Below are 19,676 nucleotides of genomic sequence, written 5' to 3' on the forward strand. Positions count from 1 at the left end.
TCCCAACCAACAACAACCATCACTTCCACCACAAATCCCCATCCTCCAAAAAATACAAGAAGAAAACAACCTCAAAACCAGGGGAACTAATCATCGTCGTTCCTCGTCTTCGATGTGCTGCGCTATGAGAAGCCCAGTGCTGCGAGCTTCCTGATTTTCGGGACAGTGTAGTTTTGGGCCACGTAGACTCCGAACACCATACCCACAAGGAACTAGAAGGTGCTCTTGATCAAACCCATTAACTTCTACTTCAAAAATAGCAGATGGCTTCCCCAGAAGTAAAATCAATCAAGGGTTTTTGGATGGGAGTTAGACAGATTCATTCACTCCTCACACTTCTAGTTATGGGTTTAAGTTTTAACCTCTCCTTCCCAAGTAGCGTGATTTTTGAACGTGAAGAAGAAGAGAAACTAAAACCCTTTCTCAAAAGAAAAGAAAAAGAAGAAGAAAACACAGCTCATTCATCGACGATTCTTTAGGGTTCGGCCTGCTGACTTGCCACAACCTGAACCCATTTAGCCTTTCCTTTTAAGATAGATTAGAAAGTGTCTTGGTCATCGATGGGGCAGCTTGTTTGAGCAGAAGAAGATGAGAAGCACTTGTACCTTCCTTCGTGAATCATCTTCGTGGTCGTCAGTGGGGCAGCTTGCTTGGGAAGCTTGCTGTGTTCTGTGCGGGGCGTTCTATGGGGTTCAATGTCTCAATTCCTTGTGAGGTGAAATGTGGGGTTCCATCACTGTGGCTTTCTTTTGAATTTCAGAAATCAAAAGTGAAAACGCACCGTTTCACTAGTGTCTACGTGGAGGCTCAGGTACGCGGGGTTCCAAAACCCCGGGTGCAAGTAAACTTTTTATATATATATTTATATATACATACATTCGATTTGTGAATTTCAATGCTTCCAACAACTAGTTTATATAAATTTTAAAATCTCCAAATTTAATCTATTAATTTATTTTTTAAAAGTTTTTAACATGTGTCAACACATAACATTTTTATTTAACATGGATCTCATTAAAAATAATGAAATAAATAAAATTGGTTTTTAAAATTTAAAAATAAAAAAAATCAAATTTTGTATTCATTGAAAGCATAAAACAAGTTAATTTTTTTTGTTTTTATTATCTTAACTTTTTTGACAAATATTATTTTAATTACTGTACACAATTCTTGAGTTTTTAGAATAATTAATTATTATTGTTATTATTATTATTATTATTTTAATGAAAGAATAAACGTAAATGAAAAAATTACACCAATTTTAATTTTTTACTGGTTAATACGCATCGTTAAAAATTTATAAAATACACAACAGGGGAAAGGTTTAGATTGCGAGTTTATTTAACGTTCACAAATTGAATCTTGTCTGATTCTGCAGTTCCCTTTGTTTTACTGCTCCTAGTTTTTTGAGGGAGCAGCTGTGACTAGGGTTCCTCAAATGGCTTCTACGGATCGGAAGCAAGGTAGTGGGTTTTTGGCGTCTGTCGCTGCCAGTCTGACGAATTTCGGTTCTGCCATGACCAAATCAGTCAACGGGTACAACCATCGCTCTAATTTGATCTTTAGCTAGAATTTTCTTATTTTTCTTTCAATTCTTGACTTGATTTGCTATGATCAACTTAGTAGTGTGCCTTGAATTTTCTGTACCGGTCATTTCATTTTCGTACTCGTTATTATAATTACACTGTTAACAATTTAAGAATATTGATAGAGCCTCTTAAACAAGCGCTAATCCTTAGTAGTTTGAATGCCTCTTTTATCATTTGTGTACCTAATCCTGGACGTGCAAGGAATCCAGACGGGGAGTGGTGACCCCTATCAGCTTGAGCCCCCTAGGTCTTGCTCCTAAAAAATGAAGCTGAAATAATTGTTACATAGACTTTATGAGTGCTTTAAGTAGCACTCGTATTATGGGAGAATGACTATCATATGTCTATTTATTTTGGAATCACACTTTGTGGTTTGTTTCCTTATTTTATCCTTTCACTTCATGCCCCTTCTTTCTTACCTGTTCATGTGCTGCGATTTGGCTTTTTATAAGTTCGTGCTGATAATGGTGAAAGGATTTATTATTTTGGTTTGCTAATTTGTGAGTAGAAAAGCTCACCATGTGCATCGACCACACAAGTTCCATGCCCCATTTTTTTACAAGATATATTTTCTTATGCTATACAGGTTACTGGGTCATGAAGGCCTGGAAGTTGTTAATCCAGAAGGAGGCACTGAAGATTCTGAAGAAGAAGCAAAAAGAGGCAGATGGAGACAGGAGGTACACTGCTTTCTGCATTATGCTGGTCCCATCTTACATATATTCAGTAGAAAATAGAGAAGCCAATTCCCAAGTGCATTGGTTATAATATGGTGTTGACTATATGTGGTAACGTTTAACTTCGAAATATTAAGTTAAACTGCACCTGGTTGCATTTGAGACCTTTTAAGCAGCTAAAAAAATATGGAGTTATGTTATTTGATAGTTATGTGATGTAATAATGAAATAGTTAATTTAATAACAGAATTAATAGAAGTAGTCTTTTTCATGTTAGTTATGTGAAGGCATACATCTCATTTCTCAACATTGTTTTTTTTAATAGGATCAGGATGGTTATTGGAAAATGATGCAAAAGTATATAGGCGCTGATGTCACATCATTGGTGACACTTCCAGTACTTATTTTTGAGCCAATGTCCATGCTGCAGAAAATGGCAGAGGTTTGTGTTAATTGTGTTTTAGCTGCATTGCCGGAAGCTTTTTCTTTATTTCATGCTGTTGATGAAAATTAAAAATTCTTGAATGTTCATTACAGCTTATGGAATACTCCTATCTGTTAGATCTGGCAGATGAATGTGAGGATCCCTACATGCGATTGGTGTATGCAAGTAAGCATTCTTTTGCATATTTCACTCTGGAAATGTGTGCACGCGCATGTGTGATCTGGGACTTATATTTCACTGGTTGCAGCATCATGGTTTATTTCTGTCTATTATTCAATCCAAAGAACCTGGAAGCCATTTAATCCAATCCTTGGTGAGACTTACGAAATGGTTAATCACGGCGGCATTACATTTATAGCAGAACAGGTAAGTTTTCTGAGTATCTAGTCTTTTTTGTCATGAGGCTTCTGGAAGTAGAAGTTTTTTAATCTATGATTGATGTGTGGATATTATTGATGAGTGGATATTGACGGGTGACGGGTATTTTTACAATTCTCATCTAGTTAGGGCTGCAATGTCTTTGCTACCTAGTTTTAATATGCTCCACAAATTAATTTTCCTTTCAGGTTAGTCATCACCCTCCAATAAGTGCTGGACATGCTGAGAATGGACATTTCATTTATGACATAACTTCGAAGGTGAAAACCAAATTTTTAGGGAACTCACTTGACATCTATCCTCTTGGAAGGTAAGCATCTTTGCTTTGTTAGCTATATTACCATAATTGTGTTTCGAAAATTCTAATATCTTATGCAAGTTTGTCAAACTCGATAATATAAAATGCTTCATGTTACTACAACAAATTTGAGGTTGTTTTCACTGTACTTACTATGCTTTTAAGAAAGGTTGGGTATAAACATCACCCCTTGAGTACTTTGTGTTCAAGTGGGAGTTATTGTCCTAGTTTTCACTTCACCAGGAACTGAAAACATGTTCCATTTGACTGTCAAGTGGAAATGTCTGATTGTATTTTGTGCAATTCTGTTGGGTAAATCTTTTCATAGTGGTTACATTTTTTGTTCTTATTATCAAGCTAGCATTATCTTAAGCAATGACTTCTTCTCAACATATTAATTTGTGTAAAAAACTCCGTGACTAGTTTGCTTAACTTTTAGTACATGATTGGATGCAGGACACGAGTAACACTCAAAAGAGATGGTGTAGTCCTAGGTTTGGTACCTCCTCCAACAAAAGTCAATAACTTAATCTTTGGGCGAACTTGGGTTGACTCACCAGGGGAGATGATCTTGACGAATTTTACCACTGGAGACAAAGTTGTGCTGTATTTTCAACCATGTGGCTGGTTTGGGTATAACTTATTTCCTTTTAAGTGGTTTTGATTTCTCCTGCTGGCATACATAGAGTACAGATATAGCATACTGAATGTCTATGCTACAAACTGGCCTTATGTGAACAGTTTTCAATGCAAGAGGCAGGAGTTGTTTTCTCCTTTTGTTGCCAGTAGTACGCTTGTCTCCCTCCTTCCGTAGCAGCGTCTCTCAAGAAATGCCATATGGGCCTACTTGCATTATTTATTTCCTGTGTGCTAATAGTCTCTCCAAATCATGCCTGGATACACTTAATACACACAGGATGGGTTGACCGGTATAGAAGTTTGATTGTTGCTTTAAGAATTCTTTGACTGGGGTTATATATCTGTAGTTCATCACTCAATGTGTGCTCTTTGTTTTTCTTTCCTAACCAGACTGGCATTTTCTGCAGAGCTGGTCGCTACGAAGTGGATGGATATGTATATAATGCTGCTGAGGAACCCAAGATTCTGATGACTGGAAAGTGGAATGAGTCAATGAGTTATCAACCCTGTGACCTGGAAGGGGAGCCACTTCCTGGCACTGAACTGAAAGAGGTTAGCTCTTCAAATATTCCTGGCTCTTATCTAAAAAATATTCTTGGCTCTTTGTTATCTGTTGACTGGTTACATGGATGCCTTGCTAATGTTTTAGTAGTATGCCCCTTTAACCATGTAGTTGTATTTTTCAATACGTGTGCAAAGTCTGTGGGCTGTAACACCTATTTGGTGCTTCTTGCCTCGCTAGACGATGAGCTTGTTTTCTTGTTATAGATAGCGATATGAAAACACGGCTAGTCATTGAGGAAGATATTGATCGTTCTTTGGTGGTGTCAACGTGGGGTTTATGTCTTTTCAATGGTTTTGCCTCTTAGAACATTGGCTATATATCTTTTTATTCTTTTGTTACCTACTAAAAAACAAAAAAAGTAAAAAACATCCTTTCGATGTTGCCATGGCCATCAGTTTGGGCCTTGGCCTCAAGGTGTTGATAATTATTGGTGGCGATGATGTTCTTATTGCCTGTTTATTTTATAAGGCTATTGAAGTTGTCTAGATGCAAATAATTTGATATTCCGATTTGTGTGCTGCTAAAATTTTGATGTTTTAAACCACATGCACGCACACGGGGAACATACACAATATAGTTTGTTAAATTGAAACAAAATGGTATCTTTAAAAAAGAATCAGGCATAGTCTCTTACTTAGTCTAACATACAATTCTGTTGTGGTTTTGAGAATTTGTCGATTGTGATGCTTAGCCATATAGGTGCTAGCTGAGTGCTGTTGAACTTGTTATTGTGACCTATTGATGAGCTTCGTTTTTATTGGGGCTTGATCTGCTTCAGAGTTCTTGTTAGTCCTCAAAAAAAGTATAGATTACAAAGAAAAGCAAATGATTTTTTTTCCCAGAGGGAAGCAGAATATCTTGCACTTAAACATCTTCGTACTTCATTTTCCTTATGAATAGGATTGCGATGTTTTAGATGTGTATTTATATTTACAATCTTTGGGGGGGCCTGTATATACTTTATTTGCTTTCATGACCCAGAGTTTGGAATCAAATACTGAGATGATCATACTGTAGAATCACCTAATGATTTATTTTGCAGAGTACTCTGCATTCTGCCATTATGATTATAGGTCGAGATTTTCACTCATGACATATATATAGTTCGAGGAGATGATTTTTAATATGTAATTCTCCCTTAATTCTTGGCAGTTGTTTGTCATTAGCTTTTCTGGTAGAACTAGCATGCAAATAATTTCATGACTAAACCTTATCGGGATTATGCAACTGTTCCATTCTGCAGGCTTGGAGAGTTGCTGATGCTCCGGAAAATGACAAATTCCAGTATACGCATTTTGCACACAAGTTAAACAGCTTTGACACCGCTCCCAATAAGGTATTGGAATCAGATTCTCGTCTGCGTCCTGATAGACATGCACTCGAGAAGGGTGACCTATCAAAAGCTGGTTTTGAAAAGAGCAGGTCAGATCCTCTGTCTCTCTCGTCCACAAATAGTTTATAGACTACTAATGATAATTGTGGACTCTGTCTGCTCAGAAAAAGGAAAGAATTTTGGAGTCTACCAGTGTTCACCAATGGTGGTGCTGTGCTAATGTGTAGGGTCCTCTGATTTTAGACCTGCACAACACATGCACGTACGCTGTTGGGCATCTACACTATGCTTGGTGCCCTGTGTTAAGCGATTGACTGTTTTTTTTTTAATTAAATCTGCCTATTCTGCACTTACTGAAACAATGGGATCTCAATAGAAGTGTTTTCATTGAAATTTATTGGAAGAGAGTGAGAATTCTATACTCATGGGGTGAAGTCTTTTATTGGTGAATGGATTATGTACTTATTCTTTCTAGCCGAGAGGGGAAAATAATTCAATTCTTTTTTTTGTTTGGCTGTTCTTTCTTCAGACTGGAGGAGAGGCAAAGGAGTGAAAAGAGAAACAGAGAGGCTAATGGGCATGAGTTCACTCCAAGATGGTTTGACCTCACCAGTGAAATCAGTCCTACACCTTGGGGTGACTTGGAAGTATACAGTTTCAATGGCAAATACGCTGAGCACCGGGCTGCTGTTGTTGATGATAGCGTCCATGAGACTGACATTACATCGACAGAGTTCAACCCCTGGCAATACCAAAATTTGGCCAATCAATGAATGATATAATTTTATTATATGTATTCTTCACCTTGTGTGTTTAGCGGCTGCTAATATTGTGGCAGAAATTTCAAAATTTTATATGCCCCGTCGCTTTTTCCAATAATTTTGTTTTTTGTTTTGTTTTTTTGTTTTTTTTTCCCTTCAATTGCCATTACCCTGGCCTTTAGTCGCCATGGGTCTGAAGGCTGAAGATAAGATATATTATCCTTGGAAAAATTATATTTTTCTTCACGAGTTATATCTATTTGCAATATGATTTTATTTTTTATTTTTATTTTTTATTATCTGCAATATGTATTCTATGATTCAAAAAATTATAATTTACATTTTCAAGTATTAAAAGTTTTGTGAAAATTAGATTTTAAACTAACAAAAAATTCGTAATATACATCTTCTAATAAGATTTCAGTAAACAAAAGGATAAAAGAAAATAACTTCACACAAAATTTAATAAAATGGCAACAAACCTATTTTAACGTAGGGTACACAATCCATAATATCCATGTCACTTATGGTTGGTTTGGATATAGGAATAATTTCATTATTATAATTTTTTTAAATTTTTATACAAAATATAATAAATAATTTATTTTTTTTTAATTTTAAAATAATAATAATATTAAAATATAATATTTTATTTAACTTATCTAAAACTATTTTATCTCATCTCATAATATAGATATTTTTATCATTATCACCGATTTCTTTTCTCTTTTTTCTTATTTTTCACCTCTTCAAGATCATTCTTCCTGCTCTGCCGCCGACTCTCTTTATTGTCGAAAAACACCCCAACTATGTCTCAAGGTTGCGCAGAAGCTGCCACCAGCCACTTCAAACAGCGTCGGACACCACTCCACAAACACCCATCGATCCACTGCACCACCTCCTTCGTGAAAAGGTGGTCTCAAAGGTCTTAATCTTTGTATAAACTTGGTTTTGTGGTTTTGTTAACACATGCAATCAACATTTATATGGTAATACAAAGATCTTCCCCCCTCTCTATCTGTCTGCGCATTAGCAGCAAGACCAGGAAGACATGGCCATCGGAGAGAAGCCATTGAAGAGAGAGGTGACTGAGAATGTGAGCTAGCTGAGAATTGGTGCCATGGTGGATGGCTTGCTGGCTAGCTGAAGAAAAATGGAGTTGAAGGGGGACAGAAAGAGAGATTGGTATGTTGATGCATGCAAATCTCAGCGTGCAATGCTTCTACAGCCACCAATTCGATTCATTAAGAAACTAGTCTAGAAAGCTGGAGAAGTACTTTCTGTACATAAAATGTGGGTAACAGCAACAACAAAATAAAAGAATTTAATCAAAGTGAGATGCGGTTTGGATAATGAGTTAAGATGAGATGAATTGAGATAAGAGTTGAAAGTTAAATAAAATATTATTAAAATATTATTTTTTATATTTTATATAAGAATTTAAAAAATTATAATGATTAAATGAAATAAATTGACATAACTCTTATATGCAAATATGGCCTTGGAGTTATGTTACGCGCAGGAACGTGTGCGCATGTATACATAAACTGCGAAATCAATGCTCATGTGAACAGTACCTTATGGCAAGAGCCTGATGGCACAGGGTCCAAGACCCATTTCACCAAAACGGAGAACTTGGGTTCAAACCCCCCTTCCCTATTGTATCAAACAAAACAAAAAAAATGCTCATGCGATTAGTATTGCATATGAAAGACTAAAAAAAAATTTAAAAATCTGACTTCAAATCTGACTCTGTTCTGACTAATGGAGTCAGAGGTGTCGCTGGATTGACTCCGGCTCTAATCCGATCTGACCCTCTAACTCCGACTCCAATATCGTATATATGTTATAAAAATAGATGAATTATTTATATATTGATCATATATACTAGTATAGTTATATAATTAGAATTTATATAGTTAAATTCAATAATATATTTGTATGAGCTAAATATTATAAAAATCATATACTTATTAATATAAATAGAATAAATTGACTAATAATAGTTTAGTATATGTAAACATCATAGTATTACTACCATGTAATACTAATGTATAATAACATGTAATACTAAGTCTAGTATATAGATAAGCTAAAAATAAGTTAGACACTAGTATAATAACATGTAATATTATAGTGAAATAGCATGTAATTAAACACTATAGTACAAGTCTATTTATAATAATGTATAATAATACTATAGTACATGTAATACTAATGTATGATAACACTAGTATAATAAATTCTATTTAAACACAATAAGTACAAGTTTATTTAAATAGTAATTGTTAATAATCATTACTAACAATTAAATTAAGTGATGAAAAGAATTATAAAAACCATAAATAAGAAAACTTATGGCTACAAAAAGGATTAAAATTAATTCAGGGTTCGGTTTAAGGCTTAGGAAAAAAACCAAAATAGGATTTAAGGGAAAAAAGAGAGGGTTTATAAGCCCAAAGCCCTGGCAGCCTAGTCCAAAAGGACTAAAATAAAGTCAAAACGACGTCGTTTGATCAATGGAAACTTCCAACACAATCAATGACTAAGTAAAACAACGTCGTTTAACATTGTTAGGATTCCTTCCGCCCGCCCCCCGTCCCCCACCTTATATCATTTGGTACACCCTTTTCACTTTTGGCCTTTTCTCTTGAGTCTTCTCTTGTCGTGGTCACTGTCATTGTCCCTTGTCGTCGTCCACCATTGCTCCTCACCATTGGCTCCTTTTCCACCCTCAGTGCGACCTCATCTCACTTGAATCTAAGTCTAGTCTCTTAGAAACCTCACTACCCCTGCCTCTTCGTCGTCGACCACCATTGCTCCTCACTGTCGACTCCTTCTCCACCCCACGACATGAACTCATTTCAAGGATTTCTAAGTTTCAAAACTCTAACCCTAAGTACCTCACCCTTTGCTTGAGCCACCTTTACCCAGCTTGTTCTCTCTCTCTCTCTCTCTCTCTCTCTCTCTCTCTCTCTCTCTCTTTTCTCTTGCAGTGCAGCCATCCCTCCCTACAACTCTTCATTCACCATCGATTCACGGTAAGTTGCTTTTTGGTTTATTTTTTGAATTTTGGTTGATTTTCCTTTTGTTTTGTTTCTAGATTTGGGGTCTACTTGCACACCCAAAGACGATTCTAGATTTTTGGTTCACTATGGTCCACAATAAGTCCCTCCATTTCCCTTCGCCATATTGGTTGTGATTGGGTGGTTGCTATCTTAGTAATCTATAAGACATGAGTAGACAATAGGCACATGCGCACATACACACAAGAAAATAGATTTATATAATCTGGCCATACAGAGGGAGTAGTTTTGCTCTGACATGAGATGATTTATCTTGCCTCCAAGTATGCAAATTGTTTTTTTCCTTATAGGTGCCTCCAAGCATGCAGGTAGAAATAGTTGATAACTTCCAGCAATAGGATTCAAAGGGAAATCAACAACCATTTTGGATTTTAAGTCGGAGCTAGAACGGTATTTGTTGGACGATATTGATGTTCATATGGAGAGTTTGGATATTTTAATTTGGTGGAGGGTCAACTTCACCAAATATCCAGTTCTTGCTCTAATGGCAAGATATATCTTTGGTCATTCCGATTATCACCATAGCATTTGAGTCAACATTTAGCACATGAGGCCCATGTCTTTGATCCCTTTTGGAGTTCTTTGACTCCTAGAACTATAGAGGCTCTGTGTGTGCACAAAACTAATTGAAGTCCACTCCTATATGTCTGAGTCATAATTATTCATATACAATTGATGATGTAGATAACTATAAGTTAGACTCAAGTAATATATTTCAAGATTTGTTTTTTTAGTTTTTGTTATATATCTTGATTTTGTCATTTTGTGATAGTAGTTTCTTATATTTTAACATCTTCATGTAGTACAACAAGTATACTACATGAACATGATTGAGGTTTGAGATGTATTTATGAAATTGTGTAACTATTATTTGTTTAATTTTATTTTCTTATTTTTATAAACTTATGTAGACTTATTTTATTTCTTCACTAATCTTATCCTTTTTTCTTCAGGTACAATTTGGAATGACGCTTGGAGTTTGGTTCTTTTATTGTTAACTTGTTGGAAATTTGTAATGGGAACATTTAATTTGGTTGGCACAAAAAAATTGTTTTGTTGGTGTTAGGCTTCTTTGTTGTTGGAATGAGAACTTATAAAATATTGGTTATTGCAATTGGAAGAAATGCCATTATGATGAATGATGGATGATGGATTGGTTAGATAATTTGGGAGGCTGGTTGTGTTTTAGCACAACTTGGAAGGGGAAGAAGCCCCCACTATTTGGTTTTGTTTGTTGTTGGAATGAGAACATGTAATTAGCTTTAATTTGTGTTGTTGGTTATATAATTATAACTTATTTTTTAGTTTTGGCTTGTATTACTTTTTGAGTGAATAATTTGTTTTTTTTTTAATATTTTAATTTGGCTTGTAATAAAGCTATTATAAATTAGCAGTGATTAGTTGTAGTTGTAGTTATGTTTTTTGTTTAACTTGTAGTGTAGTTTTTCAGTTTTGGTTATGTTTTTAGTAAAGTTAAGTAAATAGCAGTGAATAATTTAATTTTAGATTATAATTTTTTAAAAATTGAAATTCGAAAGCTCACAATTTTTTTTTTTAAAAATAGGTTAAATATGATCATAAATCCGACTCTATTCTAACAAGTTATAGTTAAAGTCAGATAAGAAGATATACAAGTTAGTGTCGGATGTTAGATTCGACTTCCGACAAAATCAAAATAATAATCGAATTTAAGAAATTCTAACTCAGACTTACTAGATGCCCTATCCTAGAATACTCTTATGATTTTAATGTTTAATGCGTGTGGGTAGAAATAACTAACTATTTAAAATAAATAAATTAGTTCAAAGAAATATCTCAGTACTTGTCCTTTCTCATGTAAAATTTGATTAGAAATATGCAAAACCTGCAAGATCGAAGAAGCTCAACCCCCCACCCCGATGCTTTTGGCGAGCCGCTTTCCGAAAGGGAAGAGGCCAGACCGCCACCGGGGCCCAACGTCGACGGGATTACTCAGTACGAAACCTTTTACAGTGGGCCAGCCGCGCGGCATCAACCTCTCGCCGTCCATCGATCTCCTACTCTCTCTCTATGCTTTTCTGTCGTCCTCTGATCACCACACATACAAATCCACCCTTATCCACCCTCCAAGGTTTTATGTCCATTAATGCCCTGTCTTCGGTTTTCCCTTCGTCATCTTTACGACACACCTACACTACAGATTCATCAGTCTGCATCTTTCTTGCACTTTGGGTTCGGACTTCTTATAAAAAACATCCACTGCCCCTATCTCTACTCTAGAGTTCTATAACAGAACCCTCGAAACGACGGACGTGATCTTCAACCACTTTTACTTGCCACATTGACGCTAGAACATGTTCTCGACCCCTTCACTCATATTCATCCAACATGTTTGTTGGAGAAGGTTAGGATTCTGTATGTCCACCCATATTCATAATTCAGGGAAGGTAAATCAATTGGGAGTGCAATCTCTTGCAAAATCAACGACATTCCTGTCCAGAGCGTTCAACTTTTCAACAATAAAATAAAACGGCCAATATATTACAAACGAAAGCACTTGAAGTCTTGAACATCTCTCTAAATAAAAAAGAACAGTCCAAGGTAAAAGTTCCTATAATAAAATTGATAATGGGCTACCGATTCGAATTTTTTTCAAACAAATGATGTTGGCTTAATTGTGAGCTGCATAGATTTGAAATATGCCAAATTCAACTACCTATTTCCAATGAAAAGTTGGAGGAGAATATTATAATGAAATTAACAAACAGTATATGTGCTTTGTGCATCATATATATGTTAGGCCATATATGTGATCTCTCAAGAATGTGATCAGATGCTTTATTTTGTAGAATCCAAACTTGCAATAAAGTTTACATTTTTTGCATACGGTATACAGGTACTAGAAAAAGTTAAAAAGACGGGGGAAAAAGGGAGGAATAATTGCTTGTCCTAAAAGCTCCTTCCCCAAAAGTTTCTCAATTTGAAACCCAAATTACCCGGTGTATATTTACGTGAACGAGATAAGATGGACCCAAAATGTGTGGAGAGACTTCCACGTGGCGGACATAGAACTCATACGGAGAGGAGTGGATCACCCATAACGGAGGAACTGGTCCAAGTGTAGCCGGTAAAACGTACACCAAGCCAAGTTACCGGTTAGGGCCAGTTACAGTTACGAGGATCAAACTTCAGAGTTTAAAATGCCTCGGGGGTTTAAGCTTTGAGAGGTTGGGTGGTTCTCTGGGGTTTTTTTATTTTAATGATCAGACAGAACCCAGTTTGATAGGTGTGAATTTTATTTTATTTTTCGTTCCGATGAAAAACTTTGATGAATCTGGCAGGTGTTCCTTCGTCAAGTTAGGACCCAGATCATACCTTTTGTTTTTACATTTGTTTTTTGGTCTTCAAGTTCCACCAATTTCATCGTTGTTTTGGGTCATCTCTCATTTTATTTTCTGAAATTGTTGCAATACTCTTCTTCTTCCATTTTAAAGGAAAGACTCATGCTTTACAGGCCCCCCTCTCTCTCTCTCTCTCTCTCTCTCTCTGTGTAATATGAAAACGTTTAAAATGTCTGATTTCGTCAGAAGTTGTTCCCGTAAGGGTTTAGGGTATCCCAAAACCCGTTTTGGGAAAAAAAAATGAAGTATTTTTACTGCCATTATTTTTTTAAGTGCTTGAAGGTTCTCCTAGGGTATTTACTGATGTTTTTGGGCTTTCTTTTTCTTTTTCCTAATATAATTGTTAATGCAGTTTCTGTTTGGATTTACAGAGACTAAGGTATATATGTCCTTGGCTCAGGTGGGCATAAATTGTCCTCGATGATGGGGTGAAGTGGGGTTGCTCGAATACTTATTTAAATGTAAGTCTTTTTGTCTGCTACCAACGGACCATGTAAGATATTATTTTTCTTTTGTTTATTATTCAATCGCTGGCCTAAGTTTTTTATTAGTCCTATTCTATGATGCAGCTCTATCTCTGGTTATTTTTTTCAACTTTGCTTGGATCATCATCCTAAGATGGTGATGATTTGAGCGAATTTCTTATTTCTCTTTTTGTTCCAAGAGTAAAGCAGCATTTGGCTGCACAAATTTTTTTATTGCAAATATTTATTTGCTTGGGACTTGGGAGATTTTTTAAATTCATTGGTGAATGAGGAATTTAAACGAAATTTGGATTGAGAACTGGTCCAAGATGTGCAAGATGATATTTGCATCTTGCATCGTTTCCAAGACTATTGGTAAATGTTATCGTGAACCTTTATAGTACATAGCATTTTTTTTATCTTGCTCTTTTCTTCATGGATTAGGAGTCCAAATATTTGAGTTCAATTTGTTTCTGAATTAAAAAGTTTCTAGTGATTAGTGTTCTTTTTTAATGATTGGGATGCCTTTTTAAGTTTTTTTATATTTGTTTTGGTTTTGTTGACAGTCATGCCCTTACCGAAGTAGTGTGTCTTGAGCCTTTTGTGTTGACGGGCTGTACTGCTCGTTGCTATTTTCAAAGTACTGATGTGTTCTGACATAGAAAATGCTTCTAGTACCAATTGTGTTCCCTAGTTAACATCATTGAAAAGTTCTTCTGGATGTTCTCATGTTACTATCGGCATTGTTTTTATATTCAGTGTCTGACAGGCCCTCATGGTGTCTTTTGTTCCAGAGTCTTATTCCGGCTGTCTGCAAATTCAGAATGCTCTTTATTTTTACCTAATGAGGAGTTTGGAGTACAATTTCACTGGCTACCAGGTTCCTGTTATTCCTCGAGCTTCAAGATCAGCAAGGGTAAACAATTGCTAACATTCCAAGTTGCCTATTGACCTATTTTTGCATGGAAATGGTCAATTTCCTGATTTTATAAACGTTTTTAATCCCTGGTTTTAGGGTAGGGGACCAATCAGAAAGAAGTGTGGGGGCAATCAGATACGAGCGTTTGAAATTTTAGCTAGTGTAGCGGGCACTTTATTGCAAGAGAGTGAAAGCTCTGTTCCGACCAATGCTGCTTGTGTAAAGGATTCACACCACATTCTGTATTCCAACATTAAGAGAGAGAGGGGGGATGAAGGAGAATCTTTAAAGAAAGACCCTTGTCGTCATGGAAATTGCAGTGATAAATCCTTTGCCCATTCTCCAGGTTTGCAAGAACACCATAAAAGCTACAGAGTGAATGGGTTTTCCCATGCTCGGGACAATCATATGCTTGAGATTGATTCTACATCAAATACTTATGGCCAGTCAGAGATGATATTCTTTGCTGAGAAATGGGCTACTGTGAGTAGCACAAGTAACTGTGGATGTTCCTCAAGCAGTATACTCGGTAATTCCCCTTGCTTTGGGGAGCATTTTGAAGACAAAGTAGGATGCGTGTTTGAGGGGAAGTTAGGAGCTGAATCATATGAAAGTAAAGGTAAAAAAGATGGAATTCCATGTGTTATTGGCAGTTCCAAGGATCTGATCAAACTGGACATGGAACCTCATGCCCGGGTTGGTTCAGAAAGTGATGCAAAGGCATCTTTGTTGAGGGACTGCATAAGTCATGGTCCTTTTCCAAAGCATTGTGATAATTTGAAAGTAGTTAGTAGAGATGATGATGAAAACTCTGTTGAGTGTACTCAACCCAGCACCATATCAAAGTTCTCTAGGCCACCACCAGATATTGAAGAGAGGAGAATAAAGAAACTTTCTGCTGCTAGACAGTGGAGACAATCTCAAAATCTGAAGGGTAGGGGTTTATTTTAGAATTTGTAATTTGCATAATGTTATAACCTATGCACCGTTAGCATGAAATTTAGGTCTTATGATACAGTCCATTGAATTCCATGTTGTAATAGGACTTTTTGATGTGAAGTTTATGAGGATGAGAATTCCATTTTCGTACATGTCATTTTAGTATAATAAACCAACTTTTTTGTTTATTTTTTATAGTTTAATGACTAATTAACAGTAGTGTTCAATTCTGGAATGACATGCCAGGTGGAAAAATGAAGCCAATGTATTGCAATGGGACATACTATCATATAGATGAAAGATCTCAGAATGTCTATCCTTTCAAGAAGAGGAAGTTCTATAGTCAAAGCCCACTATGCCCATCTGATGGCGGATTCCACCATGAAGACATAAGCAGTTTTCCCAAAAAGAGAAATTGTGACAACCGTTCTGCAGGTGCAACAATGCATGGATGCCTGCATTCCTTTTTAATCTCCGTTTGTGTTTAGGCTTTTGGTATATAGACAGTTTTAACTGAATATCCATGGCTCTTATATGCAGCAGTTGGAGCATCATCCTCAGTAACAGGTCAAGTACATCCTGAGTCCAAGGGTTGTAATGGTAGGAAAGCTTGTCATGTAGTGAACTATAGGATCTGCTCCCACTTACGAGGTTCTTATGCATTTGTATTTGTTATTCAGTGAAGCTCAGCATTAAGTCTTTCAAGGTCCCAGAGCTCTTTATAGAGATTCCTGCAACTGCAACTGTTGGTTCATTGAAGGTATGCCATATTGCCCGATATCATTGAGATTACTTAATATGCTTCAATATTTTTTTCCTTTTTTTTTTTTCAAAGGAGGCAAACAAAGGATATGGGCACAAATACAGTAAGTGCCAAACTACACCTGGAGTTTGAGGTGCTCATTTTTTGGGGTGTGCTTGGGGCTTACACTTAATGGGGACAAATTTAGGAATCAGTACTTAATATTAATATTTTTGCATTCTTTCTCACTTCATTTTATTTGTCTTCTACATCTCATGTCAGGTCTTTTTTGCCTTGGGGAAAAAGTAGATCCTGTCTTTTTTTTTGTATTAGAATTTGTTGTCAGCACGAGAGGATTAGTACCTTCGTACCTGTCGATAGACAATGCATTTTCTTTTTTAAAACTTACTGTGGGAAATAAACTGGCTATGGATGTTTCATTGGAGCTCTGGTTGTTCACGTATTAACAGCATTGCATAACAGGATGAAGATTAGCATCATCTAACAACAATAATGAGCGTCTTATAGTTGAATGGCTGGTTCTTTGGTTTAGTTAATATTGCTTGGGGCATTTCCTGTAACACTTGGGATGGAGGCAAAAAAATCCATGTCGGTGATATGTTTCCATTCGATTGTTTTTTAATCTGATTTTTATTCTTTTCGTTAGAGGACAGTTATGGAGGCAATGACTACTGTACTTGGAAATGGACTGCATGTTGGAATCCTGCTTCAGGGAAAGATGGTCAGAGACGACAACAAAACCCTACTGCAGACTGGGATCTCTCAAGATCAGAAGCGTCAGAACTTGGGCTTTATATTGGAGCCCAGACACACCCAAATCACACCACCTGCGTGTACTGAAGATCCTTCTTTGTTATCTGGTGGCACGTCTCATGGGATTTCCAGGTAACAACATCGGATGGCTAAACTTTATGAATAAACCATCTTTTGTTGCCCTTTTGCCTCTGGTTTTTTTTTTTTTTTGCATCTTTTAAGTTTGTGAATTAGAGAATTTATATGTCAATTTATAATTGCCTCCCCAGATCTGGAACATCTTATGTCTCCCCAGATCCTCTGTTGAATTTGAGCAGTTGTGTTGAAAGCAACCTCAACATAGTTCCCTCCCTTGCTGATATTTTAACTGGCAATGACTTGCCAGAGACCCAGGCCTTAGTTGCAGTTCCATCAAGCAGCACAGAGGCATTGGCTGTGGTTCCCTTTCATTGGAAATCACATTCTGAATATGTACAGCGCCGAATCAGGAGACCTTTCTCTGTTTCAGAAGTAGAAGCATTGGTTCAGGCAGTTGAGAAACTTGGAACTGGAAGGTTTGTTCATGGTTACCCTTGTTGCTTTGGTTCAGAATGTGAGTTGCATCTTATTGAGTTAAGCACTTCACTTGGGTTGCAGGTGGCGTGATGTTAAATTGCGAGCTTTTGATAGTGCAAATCATCGGACTTATGTGGATTTAAAGGTGAGTGATTCAGCTGAGTTTGTAGACTTAGATGAGTGGTTCATTTGAAAGTTCCGCCACATCCCGGTGTGTTTTTTGTTTTGTTTTGTTAATATTGTAGTGGTAAAATGCCCTTTAGGGAGTGTGACTGTGTTTAACCATTTGATGATGCAATCCTCGCATCTCACCCTCCTCCATCCCTCTTGTCTTCATTCTACCATTTTATATGCGGGTTTCTTTTACTTTCAGATCTTTTATTTACCTGTTTATTATTTGTAATATTGTAGCACTTTCTAGACGAGATGCCCGGATATTGCCACTTTTGGGTTTAGTTTTTTGCCATAACCTATCTAATTTTTGCCAAATTTTCTGCTGTGGGAGTTGAAACTTAGCTTAGTTGTGCAGTTGTTGAACTACCTACAAGGCTTTGATTACGTCATTCTATGCTATTGTAAATTTATTGCATATTGTTGTGCTGTGCCAATGAAATGATATGTTGAAATAACGATGCAGGATAAATGGAAGACATTAGTGCACACAGCAAGAATCTCCCCTCAGCAGAGGAGGGGAGAGCCTGTTCCACAAGAACTTTTAGACAGGGTGCTAGCTACCCATGCCTACTGGTCACAGCATCAGACTAGGCAAGGCAACAGCTCAAAACAGCTTTCTGAGGGCTTGGCTTCTTGAGAAATACAAAGGAGCGTGTAGATCAGAAGAAAGGGTATGAGTTCAGATCTGTTGTAATGTAAAAAAAAAGATCAATTATATCTCCTTCTCCATGCGAAGTGATTGGTCCTCTCTGTACATGATTTGTTGAAGAAGTGCCAACATGCCTAAGAGAAATGACAAAGTAGATCAGTGTTAATCTCTGGGATGTAAAAAGTTGATGATGTCTTGCTGCAAGCAATTGTGTTGTAGATTCTCAAGTGTTGTCGTTCTCTATTGTATATTATACTATTTTAAGTCCATGTCCATGTCTATGTCAAAGGAGCTGTATTTTTACTGACCCTGAAATCTTTTAGCGTGTATGTTGATGGATGCCTAAAACTCAAACCAACTCAAAACTCCTGTAAACCGAAACAAAGTCCACACCTTTACTCCTTTAGTCTTCTCTTATTTAAAACCATGAATCCACCACAGCCCACGGTTTCCTCATTGCAGGGAAAAATAGCCTACACATTAGCACAAGGACTCATAATCAAACGACTCCTAGGATTCCTATCTAGTCTCTGCAATCACGTGTATTAATAGTGATATCTATATGAGAAAATTATTTTTTTAATAATGAATTCTACATTTTCTAAAATATATATATATATATATATACGAGACTTATATATCTTATGATTGTATCTAATATTACACTGATATGAGGCATGTTTGTTGAATTTGTATGTTTGTTGTTCCAATAAAATTCTTAATTTATCTTGTCACCCAAAACTTGCAATTATTAAATTAAAAAGGTCGAAGTTTTATAATATAATTGTGTACCATTTTTATGAATTGATCTTTTGCAACCATAGTATTTGATTACATTTTATCTTATTTTAAAAAATAATAAGTATCAATGCCAATGTTTTGAATATCGTATCCGACGCTGTACCGGTCAAGGTACTGGAACGAAATATTTCGATACCGATACAGTTTCGGAATAACATTTCGAAATAATGGATATATAAATAAATTATATTCTAAAATTATATTCCAAAATAATAGTCTATATATAAATAAATTATATATAAATATATATATATTATAAATAGTCTAATCTGAATTGGGAGTTAAAAAATAAGTTTGTAATTTGAAAAAATGAAAAAAAAAAAATACTGGCTGAAATATCAGTCGGTACCGGCCGAAATTGAGGCCGATACGTCCTGTACTTGCCGGTACGGTCGGTATTTTGATCGGTACGAAATAGATATAGTACAAAATTTCAGCCGTACCGGCTTTTATTGTACAAAATTCACAACTATGATCAATGCTACAAAATCTTAAATTTTAATTTGAA

General features: G+C 36.1%; 2 protein-coding genes across 7 annotated transcripts; both read left to right on the plus strand.

The window, feature by feature from the left end:
• Window positions 1-1,266: 1,266 nt before the first annotated feature.
• Window positions 1,267-6,938, plus strand: LOC108980846 (oxysterol-binding protein-related protein 3A-like). Its single transcript, XM_018951872.2, has 10 exons — window positions 1,267-1,536; window positions 2,176-2,269; window positions 2,592-2,708; window positions 2,804-2,876; window positions 2,959-3,077; window positions 3,278-3,399; window positions 3,844-4,020; window positions 4,434-4,578; window positions 5,835-6,013; window positions 6,454-6,938. Exons 1-10 carry the CDS (start codon window positions 1,439-1,441, stop codon window positions 6,695-6,697), a joined length of 1,368 nt encoding a protein of 455 aa, XP_018807417.2. The 5' UTR covers window positions 1,267-1,438; the 3' UTR covers window positions 6,698-6,938.
• Window positions 6,939-12,785: 5,847 nt separating this feature from the next.
• LOC108980845 (telomere repeat-binding protein 2-like) lies at window positions 12,786-18,677 on the plus strand. Of its 6 annotated transcripts, none has more exons than XM_018951871.2 (11): window positions 12,786-13,036; window positions 13,523-13,612; window positions 14,410-14,531; window positions 14,631-15,468; window positions 15,720-15,908; window positions 16,017-16,073; window positions 16,154-16,233; window positions 16,883-17,121; window positions 17,259-17,543; window positions 17,626-17,689; window positions 18,182-18,677. In XM_018951871.2, the coding sequence occupies exons 3-11, from the start codon at window positions 14,460-14,462 to the stop codon at window positions 18,353-18,355; spliced, it is 1,998 nt and encodes a 665-aa protein (XP_018807416.1). In that variant the 5' UTR covers window positions 12,786-13,036; window positions 13,523-13,612; window positions 14,410-14,459; the 3' UTR covers window positions 18,356-18,677. The 6 variants fall into 6 exon arrangements, with proteins under 6 accessions (XP_018807416.1, XP_018807412.1, XP_018807415.1 ...); XM_018951867.2 differs by having other exon boundaries at window positions 12,787-13,036; window positions 16,014-16,073; XM_018951870.2 differs by having other exon boundaries at window positions 12,787-13,036; window positions 13,552-13,612; window positions 16,014-16,073.
• The last annotated feature ends 999 nt before the right edge of the window (window positions 18,678-19,676 follow it).

The sequence above is a fragment of the Juglans regia genome, chromosome 3, assembly GCF_001411555.2.
Source record: "Juglans regia cultivar Chandler chromosome 3, Walnut 2.0, whole genome shotgun sequence".
Taxonomy (NCBI): Eukaryota; Viridiplantae; Streptophyta; class Magnoliopsida; order Fagales; family Juglandaceae; genus Juglans; species Juglans regia.